This window comes from Balaenoptera physalus (assembly GCF_965194825.1).
Source record: "Balaenoptera physalus genome assembly, chromosome: 4".
NCBI lineage: Eukaryota > Metazoa > Chordata > Mammalia > Artiodactyla > Balaenopteridae > Balaenoptera > Balaenoptera physalus.
The window spans coordinates 51350918-51368415 of NC_138891.1; the positions used below are offsets into that span (position 1 = coordinate 51350918).

The 17498-nt window shown below is 43.2% G+C and overlaps 1 protein-coding gene across 4 annotated transcripts in view; it reads right to left on the reverse strand.

The window, feature by feature from the left end:
* The window catches only part of TNIK (TRAF2 and NCK interacting kinase), a 406211-nt gene extending 397047 nt beyond the window's left edge, over positions 1–9164 (reverse strand). For 2 of the 4 annotated variants that reach the window (XM_082458916.1, XM_082458915.1), the window contains exon 1: positions 8751–9164. In XM_082458916.1, coding sequence (XP_082315042.1) covers positions 8751–8807 — 57 coding nt within the window. In that variant the 5' untranslated portion in view covers positions 8808–9164. The remainder of the gene's footprint in view (positions 1–8750) is intronic. The other 2 variants (XM_082458918.1, XM_082458917.1) reach the window with 1 other exon arrangement.
* Positions 9165–17498: the final 8334 nt, after the last annotated feature.

Sequence of the window (17498 nt, forward strand, 5' to 3'; positions counted from 1 at the left end):
CTGCTAATCGCAAAACGTATTTTATGCTTTCAGGTTTTTAGACAAGAAAAAGAACAATTAACATGTTCTAAGTTGACCTTGGTTATTTAAAAAACAAAATCACAAGGGAAGAAATATTTTGGAAATAACACTTAAAACACAACTATGCTCATCAAAGAGATCTTGTGCCCCAAACGGAAGTCTTCTGGGAAATCTGTGAACCCAGGGAGATAATACATCAGATAATTCTGATGTCATGACAAGGTCCGTGAGTCAAATACTGGCCATGTGAGTTACTATGGGCACTGGCTTTGGGGTAGGTCAATCGTAAGTTCGGCCATTTAGAAGCTTTATGACCTTTGGTAAATTAATTGATTTTTCCAAGCCTCATGCATTCATCTGTACACTTACCTCACAGGAAATTGGGAGATAATTTAACAATGTCAAGAGCCTTAAATCATTTATAACTTTCACTGTAAATTGCACTTCTAAGAAGTTATTCTAAGGAAACAGAGATGTATACAAAGACTTATGTATAAGGATAAATAATGTAAAATGTATAAAAATAATGTGTACAAAGACATATATAAGGATGTTTGATTACCAAAGCGCTATTTGCATGAGTTGAAAAGTTGGAAATAGCCAAAAGTTTCATCAATAGGAATTGGTTAAATATATTATGATGCATCCCCACAGTAAAATGCTAAGTGGTCCTTAAAACATATGATTAGAAATTTGAACACTGACTGAATGAAGAAATTAAAAATTACATTTTTTTAGGCATGATTATGGTATTGTGGTTATGTGATTTTTAAGATTGTTTATCTTTTAGAAATACTGAAATAGTTACAAGTGAAAAGATATGATGCTTCAAAATAATATGGGAGAGGAAGAGGATGGGGGTGTAGATAAAATAAGATTGGGTACAAGTGGATAATTGTTAATTTGGGGGCTCATTATACTATCTGTCTACTTTTTAAAATAATTTTATTTAGATTTAATTGACATTCCATAAATTCACCCTTTTGAAGTATACAAGTGATTTTTAGTATATGCACGGAGTTGAGCGACCATCACCACGACCAGGACACTGGCAGTCTCTTCCTGCTCCCCCTCTCCTCCAGCTCCAGCAACCCCTCATCTACTTTCTGTCTCTGTGGATTTGGCTATTCTGGACATTTCATATAAATGGAATTATATAACATGTGGCCTTTTGTGTCTGGCTTCTTTCACTTAGCATAATGTTCATCCATGTTATAGCGTGTGTCAACACTTCCTTTCATCACTGAATAATATGCCATCTTATGAATATAATGCATTTTGTTCATTCATTCATCAACTGATGGATGTTTAGGTTGTTTCCCCTCTTTGGCTATTATGAATAATGCTACTAAAAATATTGGTGTACAAGTTTTTGTGTGGATATATGTTTTCAATTCTCTTTGGTATATACCTGGGACTGGAATTGCTGGGGCACACGGTAACTCTCTAGTTAACACTTTAAGGAGCTGCCAACCTGTCTTCCTAAGTGGCTGCACCATTTTACATTCCCACCAGCAATGTAGGAGCATTCCAGTAATCTTTCTACTTTTACGTAAGTCTTAAGCTCCCCATGATAAAGAATTCTTAAAAATGTTGCCATAGAAAAACATTAAGAGTATGCAAAATGGCTGATTATTAAGTTTTTTAAAAAAGGTTGTAGATAATATATACAACATAATCTTAATTTTTTAAAACTATCCATTTAGCTATGTGTAGAAAAAACTACTAAGCCATATACCAAAATATATATGTGGTTATCATTGGGAATCATGAATTCTTTTTGTTTTTTCTCCATTTTCCAAGTTTTCTGCAATGATCATGCATTGCTTTTATAATGAGAACAACAAAAAGCTTTTTTAAATTTAAACATACTTTTAACAATTCAGCAGTCTTTGCTCCCATTCCCAACCTACATTTTCCAGACCCTGGAACGCCAGAGGTCATCCTGGTGGGATTCCTAAGAAAATCAAAAATACACATTGCCTTCATGAAGCTTGCTGTCTAGTAGTAAATATAATCCAAGACAGAAAGTTCTGAGGTCTAAAAAAAAAGTTATGAGATCAGTTCGGAGAGGATTTACAAGTGAGAGGGCTAATTTCTCTCTGAAAGGATCAGGGCAAATTTGGTGGAAAAGGTGGCATTGGAATGCTGAGTGCTGGGGTAGTAGGTACAGAAAAAGAGAATAAGGTAGGTCACCCCCTAAAGAGCATCCCTGGGGAGAAGGAAGCTGTTCCCTATGGCAGGGGAGAAGGAATGGTCGTTAACTGCAGGGCATGGTGCGGGGGGCCCAGCTGAATTTTAACTGGTCTTGAAGTAAAGGGTTTAGTCTTTGTTCTGTAGACTGTGAGGAGTCGGGGAAGGCCGTGAATTAAAAATACCCAGACTGGGGCTTCCCTGGTGGCACAGTGGTTGAGAATCCGCCTGCCAATGCAGGGGACACGGGTTCGAGCCCTGGTCTGGGAAGATCCCACATGCCACGGAGCAACTAGGCCCGTGAGCCACAACTACTGAGCCTGCACGTCTGGAGCCTGTGCTCCGCAACAAGAGAGGCCACGATAGTGAGAGGCCCGCGCACCGCGATGAAGAGTGGCCCCCGCTTGCCGCAACTAGAGAAAGCCCTCGCACAGAAACGAAGACCCAACACAGCCATTAATTAATTAATTAATTAATTTAAAAAAAAAAAATACCCAGACTGAAACTGTGCTTTAGGAAGACTAACGTGGCTGCAGTGCACAAGGGAAACTGGCCAGCAGAAGGCTGGTGGTAGAGACATAGTGCTGCCCAGCAGGAGGACTGGAGACAAGGGGACCCAGGCAATAGATATTAAGGAAAGATGTTTAAGGTTGGGGTAAAATAAAATGTGTTTTGAGAATTTCCAGGCACCCCCTTGAGATAAGCAGAGGCAGCCTGGGCATGTAAAAAAAGTGGAGAGAGAATCATCTTTCTCTAGAGGGAAATAAGCTTCCAACCAGAACGGAAGAAATTATAAGCAGAACTCATCCAACATTTTCTATTTAAGTCCTCCCTCTCTCTCAGCTAGGAACCTTATATTTCTATGTGCAGGATAACATTTCTTTCAAAACTATCACCCAGATTTTCTTGGAATTCTCAGCAAGCTGCTAGTTCAGGCCCTCTTCTCACAGAGCTACTCCCCAGCCCCACAGAAATGGAAGAACCGATTGAACATGAAAGCATTTTTCAGACACAAGTTATCCCAAATTCTATGAGAAACACAGACTCAGACTGATTCTGCTCAGCTGGGCAGGGCTGCCATGATTCGATCACAGTAGCTCAAAGCTGGGTGGACTTTAGAACCACTATCACTGAAAGAAGGAATGGCGTAGAACAAGAAGGGCACGGAAGATTAATTCCAGGGCAGACAGAGACACAGAAAGAAGAAAGGGCCAACCAGCAAGACTCAAAATTACGAGATTTCAAAGAGCCTTACTGATAAGGGGGGAAAATGTGATATACCCATAAAGGAAAAGTGTTGGGTATTCTTTCATCAACAAAATATTCCATGACCTCCTAAGTCAATAATTTGGCAAACAGCAAACCATGACTTATATTAGCTTTTATACAAAGATTACTCCAGTTAATAATGAATACTGAAAATGATTACACATATTTCTCTGATGTTCTGGTAACTACCACTACACCCTATTTTATCATGAGGCAACGTCATGGCAAAGAAAACACCTGTTTAATATCTCTAAAAAACAGCACATGTATCTAATTAAAAAACTGTTATGCTATTATCATTTTAAGATACCATTATCTTAGCAATTCATGCAACTTTACTGAATTCTCATTTAAGACCAAATTTAATTAATTGCTCTGGGGTAATGAATTACTAATGTTTCAAGATTTCTTGAAGCCCATGAGACCTCTGACCAGAAGGTTTTAAATACTGGACTAGTAGTGTATCATTTCAGGCACCCACTCCCTGCCCCACCTCACACACACACAAACTTTGAAAAGGCACAGGCACAATAAATGTGTTTTTATTTGCATCATGGTTAATCCATAAAGAGGAGAAAAAGTCTTAAAAAAAAGAAAAGAAAAAGTTTTTAATGAATAATGCTGATACTTGATACTGGTTTAGAAATATGCTAATCTCCAAAAAGCTTCCGGGCTGAACTCACCTTGAGCAAAGGTCAACCCAGGCCATCAGAGGGTCAGACAGAGACCATGAGAGGTCAACATAAGGCCATACTGATACATTCAAAGGAAAAGTACTATTAAAAAGATGCACGACCTTCTGACATCTTTTTCTCAGGATCATTTTCTGTTACACACAATCATTGGGATCACATGTTGGTGGAATCAAGTTTCCCATAAAATTCTATTCAGTCATGGAATAGCATATCTGTGTAGTGCTTTACAGTTTTCAAAGCACTGCCATAAATACTTATTGATTTTTGAAACCTGTGTATGAGGAAGGCAAGCAGTTGTGATCATTCCCATTTTTGAGTTAATTATGGACAAAGGACTGATCCAAAGTCACAGAATTAATAAGACATGGACACAGAACCCAGTGCTCAGTCCACTCCATTAACTCATTCATTTATTCAACTAAAGGGGACTATGGACTCAGAGATGAACGAGACCTAGCCTCTGGCCCCAAGGAGCCCACAGTTTAGTGAGCAGGTAGAAAGAAAACCCCATACCGTTTATAATACAAACGTAAAAAGCGTAGCAGGAAGAATGCATGCAAGTCTTCCAGATGAGGTCAATTTTTAAACCTAGGTTTCAATGGAGAAAGAAATATCTAGGCCCAGCAGGGAGTGAGGGGTAGAGGGAGAAAGACAAGCAGAGGTCATCCAATTCTGTTCAAATAGAAAAGTGAGTGTGAGTCCTGGCAGAAACTTAGGAGTATGAAGTCAGCAGCGGCCAATCTTGGCCTTGACTGCCTTCCTCTGTGGGCCAAGCTAAGGACAGCCATGGTGCTCAGATTCAGATGTATGCTAATCTCCAAAAAGCTTTCTGGGCTGACCTCACCTCCTATGCAATAAAGCATACTGGTGGTACATTTCATTTCTTTTAATACTGTCATATCTTGAAGGAAGAATGACTCAAGCCCTGCATCTGAATGAGTAGATTGTTTTCTATAGCCTATGTATGTATACACACATTTCATACACCCACATGGATAGTTTATATCTGTAAAACTATGTAGAATATAAGTATCCACATAGATTATACAAAACATACATAGAACTCTATAAACCTTGCATGCAGAGACATCTGAATAATGTGTATGTCTAGACCAACCCCTTGAGATATGTTTAGATGGAAAAGGGTTACAGAGAGAGAGGTTACCATGCAGGACAACCATCTGTCCTAGATGATTCAGACAGTCATTTGCCTGCAGAGGAGGAATTGAAGGGGTTGGACAAGATGAATTCCAAAGATACTTTAAAGCTCCATGGTTTAATGTTTTATGAGCTTACCTGCATAAAGCAGTTTCTCTATTTTTGCTAAATAAAATTCCATGACCCTGGTGAAATAATTCCTCTCTGCCATTTTTTTTGTGCTCAGGCAGAAAATGTATTATTGATATCTGATTTAGCCACAGACAATGTGACTTAGAGCACTGAATGAGAAGTCAGGAAACCTATATCCTCTCCCCAAACCACCCTTCTCCCCTTCCCTACTCACCCCACCTCCAAGCAGGGAGGGGGCTGTGTGACCTTGGGCAATAGACTTGACCTCTCTGGGCTACAGCCTCCCACGTATTAAATGAAAGGAGTGGCTAAGTGTTCTACAATTCTCTTCCAGCTCTAAATCTATGAAATCATTCCTCTCCCTCAAGACTTAGTTTATCTCCACAGCTCTAAAAATCAGGACTAATAAAACTGGATTCAGATCACCTCTTTTCTAACCATCCTCTCTTTTCTTACTTTTTAAAACCATCCAAATCTTGCATAATTTAAGTGATCAGTGCTTCCCTGGTTGTTCTGGTTTAAATTATGCATTGTTGCTATTTGGGGAAAATTTAGACTGGGTCCAGTCTGGGATCACTGGCTGAGAACAATAAGCCCCCAAAGTGAGAAAGGATAAAGGCCTCTCCAGACAGGATCTGCTTTTAATGCATTGAGCACAGAGTTTACAAAAAGGGCACTGATTGTGTAAAGAGCCACCAAAACAGCAAGGGACTGGTAAGGCTGCAGTAAATTCTCCTAGATGCCACTGACCTTGGCTGCATTTCAGGGGTCAGGCATTCCCCAGGAAGTTCTCAGCAGGCAGGCTTTCCTGAGGGTTTAGGAACAAATGAGACCTCTCACCTACATGAGCCCATCTCTCTTAATCTGGGAAAACAGAAAAAGATCATCTGCCCTCTGATTTGTGGAGATTACCTCTGTGGCCTTTGGACTCAGCTCCAGGCCTGCACAACTCACCCACCACAAGACTGGTCGCAGACCCCTGACCTCCGGGAGGCAATTGTCCCCACATCTGCACTTAAGTCATCCTGCTAGCAGTTCCCCATCTCCTGGGCTAGCTGGAAGCTGTAGCCCTCCCTCTTTCCACACCTCCTGCAGGCAGAAATACAGTGGCAAAGCACTAAAGCCCAAGCCACAAAGAGCAATTTCAGTGAATTGTGCAAAGATATCTTTTCAAAATACTGATCTCCCGAGCGCAGATCTCCCAGGTGTGAATCGAACTCCAGGTTGGCCGAGGAGCCCGTGTGGTTGCTCATAAGCTTGCAAGCTCTGGGTATCTCTGAAAACCTTCCCCAGGAAAAAGCCCACAAGGGACACCTCCAGACCAAGCCCAATTTACAATCGTATCAGAGCGCTATCCATTAAAGAAGCGACGTTGAGATTCCGGCTCAGGGAAATCGCAAGACTTGCCCATTGTTCAGACTCGCATCCCCCCGCCCCGTCCTCCTCCCCAGCTTTGCCACTTTCCTCTACCCTGAAGTCTGGGCCATCCATCCACCCGATTAACCCGCTGGCAGAAACTCCCAGCACAGAAAGTAGGGCAAATGAACACACAGTCTGTAAAGCAGGAAGCCACAGACTTGGCCAAAGCACCCACCCCATTACCAACCTCCACCCCCAGCTGCCCAGGGGGCAGCGGGTTCTGAATGTGGCCTTTCGGCGCCAAGGAAATAGCTTACTGTAATAACGCATGAATGAGCTTTTGCTAACCAACTATCAAAAAAAGCCATTTCAAATGGCATCTCTGCTCCTTCTCAGCCCCTTGGCTACCTCCCAGAAACCTCACCTCTGAGATGGAAGGATTAAGGAGAAGGGGAGGAGGAGTTAAAAAGAGGAGGGTAGGTCAGGAGAGAGAGGATTAACGAGACTAAAGAAAAAGTACCACTTTGACCATAAAGGTAGTTCTTTAAAATAACAGTGGAGAAGAAGGCAATGTCAAGGCAAGTACGGAAGATTCAGGTATACAACCCCAAGATGTAGCATCTAACCATGTATTCTTCAGGAGGGCGTGTGAACTTCCAAGCTTCACCCATCCTGCCTGTCTCTGTGTTGAGAGCTACCATCAATTCGGTCTCACCGACCCTCCCTGCCTCATGTATATACAATCGCTTTTTTTTTTTAATTTATTTTTAGTTCAAGAGAGGAAAAAGCCGTGCTAAGATTGGTAGCCCATCCTTCTCAGACCCCCGCTGCTGCTGCCACCCACACCCCTCCCCCCGCTTCCAGGCAGGCAGCATCTAATTAACATCGCAAGAAAGCTCTGCCCCCTTCCCCGAAGGAGTGTGCTGGGCTTGGGGGGTGGGGAGACGTCGAGGCTGCACTAGGATTCCTGGTATTTCGATCCCAAAACAACAGCAAAATGGATTCTATATCAGTGATGTCTTAGTCAATACAATGAAACGGCGTCTGAGGCAATTCACGTGAGGGTAAATGCAAACCAGGGGGTCTGGAGGGGGGTGGGGGTAGGTGCCTTACAAAGGACTAGCCACAGACACAGAGAAAACACACACACACACGCACACACACTCACTCACACTCCCAGGAGTTCCGGTCTGATTGGGGAAAATCAGAGAACACATCCCTTTCACCTGCTTAAGTTCAGCCATAAAACTGAAATGTCACAGCCACAAAGTCAGAAAGCACAGGCAGGGCTGAGTTAAAACGATAAATAAAGGTGAGCGGCAGACCTGCGTTTAAGAGAGCGCTGAGAGGGAGTCGGGGCGCCGACGGCAGAAAAGGGGGGGAAGGGGAGGCAGTTGCCAGCTACAAGACCAGCATAGCAATAGCTGCCCCCTTGGAGCGTCAGGTTCGGCTTCGCGGGGACAGCCAGGCTCACAATGTCATCTAGCAGGTAGCTGGAAAACGTGAGGGACTAGTGCCTTCATTCGCGCTGTTGTTATTCTTTTTGCAGAAAGGGACAGTGGGGTCTAGAGCCTTGGCACTAGACGACTACCCGGGGCTTGTGTACACACACACGCACGCACACACACACGAGCCTTTCATTTTAATGCTCTTACACCGGTCTACGATGAAACTGGCATAAGCTCCACGAGTTCTCAGGGGAGCTTTGGCTGCCACCAAAGGAGGACACGTACCGCACAGCCCCTGCTGTGGGTGCTTAGCCCAGAGCACCTCAGCAACCCCCGAATCTAAACGAGAATCCAGGTTCCCTCGCGTCGCATTCGCCCGCCTCTGCCCACCAGCCCGAGCCCCAGTTCCACGCACCGAGCCCATTCACCCTGACCCAAAACACTGGAAAGAAATCAGAAAACATATTCCGCTCACCCTCAAAGCCGAGAGATCGATTTCATCCAGGCTGCGAGCCGGCGAGTCGCTCGCCATGTCGACTTCTTCGCGGGAGAAATGGACCAAAACCACCCCGAAGATTCCCCGTTGAAAATTCCACCTCGGTCTATTTCACTCGCGTCCTCATGCGGGTGTCGCGCCAGAGGCCCGGGGCCCAGCCTCCCCCGCCCACCCCGGCCCCACAGCGCCTGATCGCGATCCTCCGCGCGTCAGTCCGCCGGCTCCGGGAGCCCAGCCTCTGCGCGGATCTCCAAGCCCGGAGCCGCGGTGCGTGTGGGCTGCGCGCCCTGAGCAGCTAAGGGCGCTGGGGCTGCGTGGGTGTATTTAAATGGGACATGCTTCTTTGCTTGTGCGTGGATGGCGGCTGCACTGGCTGTTATAATGAGACACATCACCTCCTCCACTCAGCTGGGGGGGTGGGGGTGGAGAACCACACAGAACTGTCTATCACCGCTTCCTGGGAGGAGTAAAGGGGGCGGGGGGGGAAGAGGCGGAGGAGGCGTGGTCTCCTACTGGGGAGAGGCCGCGCTTCCTGACCCGGTCCCTCTGCACCAACGTGGATGGGGGAGGGGCGCGCACCCTTTCAGCCCAGGTTTTGCGGGCTAATCGGGCTGGATTTAAAGAGCTGTTCCTGAACCCTGCCGTGCTTATCGTAGGGACAAGGGGACTTTATTTTTGTGTGTCCAATTCGTGCGCTGCAGCAAAATGGCCCTTCAGTCGCATTTTGAGGGGTTCTCGGCAGGGTTCAAATGCTCCAACGTTGAAAAATAATCCGGAGGGAAAAAGAAAAAGAGCGACGCCCTCCCTCCCCCATTAATTATTTGTGGGGCTGGAGTAGCGCGGGCTGCTGCAACCGGTGCATATAAGGACTTGTGTGCAAGGAAGGGGGTCCGCCTCCAGCCGCGGAACGAATGGGGGAGAAGCGCACTCGCGCCGGGCACCCAGACCCCCGCTTCGGCAATTTGCAACTGCCGCTGGGTCGGGTCCTCCTGCGGCCCCCGGGACCCCGCATAGCAGTTCTCGAGGGCCGGTGACTCGCCGCCTCCGGGCTGGGAAGGTTTGCGAAAAGCGGGAAAGCTGGGAGCTCTGAGCTCCCTCTTGGCCTCGCCACACCCAGGACCTACCCGTACCGCAATTCCCCCACGGAAACGACCGAATTGAAACGAGGATTGTTCTCTGGGTGCAATGGCTTGAATGCTTCAGGTAATTCGGAAGGCAATACTGGGTAAGGCAGCACACACCGCCTCAGGACCCTGCATCGTCCTTTCTGGCTGTGTTTCTGCTGCTGACCTACCCAGATTGATAGAGAAAGTTTGGCTGGCGGGTAAGATGTAACCCAGAAGATGTACGGCGTGAGAGAGATTTCACTCCACCCGCATTCTCATTTATAGGCTGTACGTTTACAGTGGTAAACCTGACATTCTGTAATCTGGAGTGTCAAGTCACTTCCCCCAACCTCCTCGCACAGCCCTTCCTGTCCGGCCTTGGCCACGCGAAATACATAGGATGAAACGCTAAAATTGAACTTTTCTCCCAATACAGCAGTAGCTTCGAAAGCATTATCTGCACCTCTGTTAAGATGAGAATTTTCTTCTGGCCAAGTGTCCTGAGGGTTTTTTAGTCGTGTGGTATGAATATCAGCTTCAGAACAATGCTTTTGAATGAATGAACAGAACCCAATGTAGTTATTCAGGACTGCAGACGTTAGAAGACTTTCAAACAGCATTCGGTATGCGGTCTGCTGTTTTTGTTAATAATATTGTATTTATTTATATGCATCGTGCATCATGAAACTTGAAAATTGTTCCAACATCTCAGTGGCCATAACAGTTTAGGAGCTTTTGCCATTAAAACGTCAAACGTTTAAATGTGTCATATTCAAAACATTTGATTTGATCTCACATTTTCTAATAAAATCATCCAGCTCGAGGTAGTAACTAAGCCACCAAGTAATGTCGAAATGACGTAAAAACCTATCATTTCTCATCGCCCTTATTTTTCCTTTCTCTGTGCCTTTTTTACCCTTAATCTAGATGACAAGTTAATGTATTGTCTCAGTATTGAAAGAAAATAATTGAGATCAGGTATTGATATCTATGAACAGAACTATTTTTAAAACTCCAAGCATATGAAATATGAGGTAAACATTTTTTTCAAGGGGAACCTTCATTTTATACCCCCAATTTTATTTGAAACATCACAAATAGGTCATTTCTTTTAGCGTTAATCAGCTGTTCAGGACATAAGGATGTCATGATACTGGCACTAAATTCTACCCTTGGGTTTAGAATCCGATTAGAAAACCGTATATTCCATACAGCGGTGTGTACTAAGTGGGGGAGGGCTTCCTAGGAGCCTGAGAGGATGATAAGAGAGTCAGGTGGAGGCAGGGATGCTGGTTGCAGGAAATACCATAAAAGGAGAGATTACAATAGTCAAGGTCCCTCCAGCTGGTAAGGGAAGGAGGAAACTCCAGGCAGTTTGTGCTGGAGGTGAAGTAATTGTGGTGACCGGGCTGAGGAGGAAAGCAGAGGTCAGATCAGGTAGAGCTTTGCACACCCATTTAAGGAACTTAAACTTTATTTTTTAGGTCGAGTATATATCAAATTTCAGCCATTTCTGTAAAAACTAATGTTTTGCCATATCTGTAAACCTCCTGGACAGTTGTTATTTACTTAACATTTTTCTTTAAATCAACACTTTTCTTTTTTTCTCATATTTAACTTAAAAGGAAACATAAGTCACTACTGTGGATGGAAAGCTAGCAACACCTGCTAAAAAATAGAAGGAAATCATTACAATAAATACAATGGAAAATAAAACAGTATTATTAAATTCTAAGTAACTACCTACCCTGAATCTTTAATTTGTTAAAAGAGAGATTAGCAAATGCCAGAAAAGGCATTCAAAACTTGACCAAAGTGAGATTTTCTTCCTGGTGTAATCTGAAGGGTTGAAAGAATTGTTATCATTTATGTGCAGTTTGAAAGCCTGCAAAACAATATGATACGCTGTTTATGTCTGTCTAAATATGTAGATAACTACAAAAAGCATGGACATAGGAAGGATACAGAAGCATGAACTTCGGGGCAGTGAGAAGGGAAGAAGAGAAAGAGGATGGGAAAGCACAAAGGAGGCTCCAACAATGGTATCTAATTTAATTTTTTTAAAAAGATCTTAGGGCTTCCCTGGTGGCGAAGTGGTTAAGAATCCGCCTGCCAATGCAGGGGACACGGGTTCGAGCCCTGATCTGGGAAGATCCCACATGCCACGGAGCAACTAAGCCCGTGCACCACAACTACTGAGCCTGCGCTCTAGAGCCCGTGAGCCACAACTATTAAATCTGCATGCCACAACTACTGAAGCCCGTGGGCCTAGAGCCTGTGCTCCGCAACAAGAGAAGTCACCACAATGAGAAGCCCGTGCACCACAAAGAAGAGTAGCCCCTGCTCGCCACAACTAGAGAAAGCCCGCGCGCAGCAACAAAGACCCAACACAGCCAAAAATAAAATAAATAAATTTATTTTTAAAAAGAGATCTTAAGCAAATATTGCTAAATGTTTGGAATCATTAAGTCTGGATTGTTACTAATGGGTGCTTGGGCCAAGGAAACAAGGTATCACCCCAAGGGACTACCACCAATTTCCAGGAGAAATGAGACCACACACACACACATGCTGAAGGTAAACTATACATATTTACATCGCCTGACCTCCACCATGCCCTGTCCTGCCCCTCTTCCTACCGCAATCAGCAAAGCAAGCACTCAGACTTAGAAGTGGTACCACAGATAGGCAAGTGAGATTTCCAGACACTGAGTAGACCAATCACCAATCATTCGTGGAAATCTATTACTATGAAAGACAGGCACTAATTTCTTTCTTTCTTTTTTTTTTTTTAATTTATTTATTTTTGGCTGTGTTGGATCTTCGTTGCTGTGTGCAGGCTTTCTCTAGTTGTGGCGAGCGAGGGCTGCTCTTCGTCGGGGTGCGTGAGCTTCTCATTGCAGTGGCTTCTCTTGTTGCAGAGCATGGGCTGTAGGCTCGTGGGCTTCAGTAGTTATGGCACGTGGGCTCAGTAGTTGTGGCGCACAGGCTTAGTTGCTCCATGACATGTGGGATCTTCCTGGACCAGGGATCGAACCTGTGTCCCCTGCATTAGCAGGCAGATTCTTTTTTTTGTTTTTTTAATTAATTAATTTATTTATTTATTTTCGGCTGTGTTGGGTCTTCGTTTCTGTGCGAGGGCTTTCTCTAGTTGCGGCAAGCGGGGGCCACTCTTCATCGCGGTGCGTGGGCCTCTCACTATCATGGCCTCTCTTGTTGCGGAGCACAGGCTCCAGACGCACAGGCTCAGTAGTTGTGGCTCATGGGCCTAGTTGCTCCGCGGCACGTGGGATCTTCCCAGACCAGAGCTCGAACCCGCATCCCCTGCATTAGCAGGCAGACTCTCAACCACTGCGCCACCAGGGAAGCCCGGCAGGCAGATTCATAACCACTGCACCACCAGAGAAGTCCAAGACAGAAACTGATTTCAGTCAATAAACAAATTGAAAGCTCCAAGTTATTTTTAATGGAGCAAAAATAGGTTTTATTATATATATATTTTTTACCCTCAGATGGATAATACAGAATCTTACATTCATAAAACAATCAGATTATTATGAAAGCAAACTAGTTAGAGGACTAATTAAGAATTTATTTATTGAAATGTTCTAATGAGTTGGACAGTAATAACTAATACTGTGCTGCAGATACTCTTATAAGCATTCATGTATTAACATATTTAATCTTTATAATCTTACAAAATAGGCAATATTATTAGAATATTCATTTTACAGATGAGTAAACCGAAAAATAGAAAGGTTAATTAACTTACTGAAGGCAGCACAGTAATAAATGGTTGAACCAGAATTTGAACTCAGGCTCTTACTCACCATGCTATACTGATTTAGGCTGAACTGAAGGGTAAATTAGTAAGCTAGAAGATTGGGCCCAGTTTTCTCCTAGATTTCAGGAGAAAGGATAAAGCAATGAGCAAAAATTTAATTAATATGGAGAATAAATCCAGACGTTTCAACATTTCTCTAACAAGAGAGCTAGAGAATGGATGGAAGGAAATACTCAAAGACATGAGACAAAACGTTCCAATATCTTCAGGTTAAAAGCTCTCGTTTAGTGTATAAGTAAAAAGCATCACACTTGAACACATCATGAAGGAGTTTCAGAGCATCAAGGATACAAAGGAAATTCTCACCAGATCACCTGCTTCTCATCAGCAACAATGGATGCTAGTAGAAAATGGAACAAAGTAGTCTAAGGGAATTGTTTTTAACTCAGAATTCTCTACCCAACTAAACTATCATTTCAGAGAGAATACAAAATAATGACATATTTTCAGATACATAAGGATTCAAATGGTTGATCATCTCTTAAATTATTATTGAAAAGTGTATTCCACCAAAGGGAAAACTGAATCAAAAAAAGAAAACATGCAATACAAAAGACAATGGTAAGCAAAAGTAGCAAACTCTGTTTGTTACCCGCTCAAAGTCGTTCTCATTCTTCCTTACCAGCAAAATTCTGATTTTGAGAATTTATCCTCCATGTGTTTCAAGAATATGGGCTCTCCCCAGCCCCAGAGAAAGAATGAATGTTAACTAGTCTACACTCATCATAGTTATCTATTCTCTCTCGTAATGCTTGGTTTAGACATGGATATATCATGCAACACTAAGTAAATAAAAGGGGGGTATAAGAATGGTTTCCCTCTTAAAAAACTGAGAAAAAAAAAAAAAGAAGAAGAAGAAAAGAAGGAAGCAAGAGAAGAGAGGAAGACCAGGAAAAGCCTCCTGCCTGTGGCAGCCATCCTCCAAGGTGGCTACCAATGAACCTCACCTCCTGGTGTATGCTCTTGTGTAGTTCCGTCCAACATAGAATACAGAGGACTTCCAAAACTGGTTAATAAAAACTGGGTAATAAAAGGCATTTCAGCTTTTACCTTGTTTTCTTGGGTCACTTGCTCTAAGGCAGGGTTTCTCAGCCTCAGCACTATTGACATTTTGGGCCTGAGAACTCATGTTGTAGGGGGCTGTCATGTGCAGTGTTGGATGTTTAGAAGCATCCCTGGTCCCTACTTACCAGATGCCAATAACACTTTCCTTTTGGGGAAACCAAAAATGTCTCCAGACATTGCTAAATGTCCCTTAGAAAGCAAAATCACCCCCAGTTGAGAACCACTGCTCTAGGGGAAGCCAGCTACCGTGTCCTGCAGACATTCATGCAACTTGCCAGCCATGTAAGCTTCCTTGGAGTGGATCCTCCAGCACAGTCAAGCTTTCAGATGACTACAATCCCTGCTGGCCCTAACTGCAACCTCATGAGAGATCCTGAGTTAGATCCATCCAACCAAGCTGCTCCCAAATCCCTGCCTCACAGAAACCATGATAAATAATAAATGTTATTGTTGTTATAAGCCACTTGATTTGTTATGCAGCAGTAGATAACTAATACAGTAGATAACTAATAGCTGGAGCTGTAGCAGCCATCTTCCTAACCATCACCAGGTTAGGATGAGCTTGAGAAAAAGAGCAGAATATGAAAAGCACTTGGATCCTTAATCACATCATTGAGCCACTAAATTAATCCAGGAACAACCTCTGAACTTCTTTTTATGTGACATAAGTTTTTCTCTCTTTATTTAAGCTCCTTTTAGTTGTGTATTTTGTTATGTGCAACCAAACACTTCCTGTTATGGAAAATAAAAATTAAAACTTTTAATAAGTTTTAATAAGTTTTATTGCTGATTCATAAAGTAAAAAGAAAGAATGATAATCTAAAACTAAAATAATCTTATCACCATGATAAAGGGAAAGGAGAGAGAGAAAAGCATGTTAAGATTTTTGTCTTATTTGGAGATGTATATATATACTTTCTCTAAACACAGAAAAAATGTAAGTCAATTATGCAAGATAAATATGTGTCACCATATAGGCAAATATAGACGTGTAAGTTATAAACTACTTGAATAGAAAAAAAAGGAACAAGGATAACTTGATGAATTCAAGTTAAATGAAGAAAAGAAAAAATATAAACCAGAATATGTAGTGTAAAGGACATGCTTGTGGAGTGGTGGGGCCCACTCAGCATCCTTTCTGTTTTTGTATCCTGAGGTAGGTAGACTAATGCCCTCCCCCTGCCAAAGATGTTCATGTTCCAATCCCCAGAACCTGTGAGTATGTTACCTTACATGGCAAGAGGGTCTTTGCATGTGTGCTTAAATTAAGGAATTTGAGATGGGGAGATTATCCTGAATTAAGCAAAGTGGGCCCAATATAATCACAGAGGTCTTTAACAGTCAAAGAGGGAGGCAGAAGAGGAATCAAAATTATAGGAAGAGATGAAATGGAAGAAAGACACAGAGAAATGCAACATCGCTGGCTTTGAAAATGAAGGAAGGGGGCCAGAAGCCAAGGAATATGGGCAGGCTCTAGAAGCTGGAAAGGCAAAGAAATGGGTTCCCCTCTAGAGCCATCAAAAAGGAATGTGGCCCTGCAGACCATAATTTTAGCCCAGTAAGACCCCTTTTGACTTCACACCTCCAGACTGTAAGATAATAAATTTGTGCTGTTTAAAGCCACTAAGTTTGTGGTAATTTGCCACAGCTGTGATTTAAAAAAAAAAAAAAACCCTAATTCAACTTCCTGTATCCATATTTCCTTTTGAATAATTGTCTCTTTCCCCTTGGTTACAGATATTGGAGCTGTTCCTTGGGTTTTCTGCCCATTGGTATCCAAAGGGTGATAGGTGTCTGAAATCAGAACAGTAGAAGGACCCTTCACAGAAACCTGGAAGTTGAGAAGAATGGCAACAGACTGAAAATGGTTAGTGACCATTCATTCCAATTGTGGTGCCCTACCCATAAGGTGTTTACTAGAGTCCTTTCCTCCTTCCTATTTCTCAGAAGTTGCCTTTTTCCGATCCATTTCGAAGCGTGGTCTCTGTGCTAGTTATCTATTGCTGTGTAACAAACCACCTCAAAACTTAGTGAATAAAACAAGTTCTTTCTTTTGCTCACACATCTGTAATCTGGGCAGGGTTTGATGGGAAAGTTTCATTTGCTCCACAGAGCATCAGCTACAGCTGGAGAACCCATTTCTGAAATGGCTCACTCATGTACCTAGCAGATTTGGTCCTGGGCTATGCGCTGAGGCCACCAAGGCTGGTGGCTGGAAGGTTTGGTTCCTCTCCACGTTGGTCTCTCCATGGGCTGTTGAGGCTTCTTTATGGCATGGTGGCTGAGTTACAAGAACAAGCGTCCCATGAGAACCAGACAGAAGCTCTATCACCTAGCGTCATGACTGCCTAGCGCCAGCAGTCATGTGACTTCATTTCCACCATTGTCACAAATCTACGCAGATTCAAGAGGAAGACACAAACATCCCACCTTTCGATGGGAGGAGTGTCTAAGTCACACTGTAGAAAAGCATGTAGGGCAGAAGAAATTGTTGCAGTAATTTTGGAAACTAAAGCCTAGCACATCCTTCCAGCCATACAATCAATTCTCTGACCTCAATATCTTTGCCTTTTGTTTATGTTAACCAGAGTTGGTTTATGCTGTTGCTTTCAACCAAAGAATAATGTATCAGGCGTAAGCACAAACATATCTCAATAAGAATAAATATTTAAATTGCCTTATTAGAATCAGAGTGTGTAAAAGCAAAGCAAA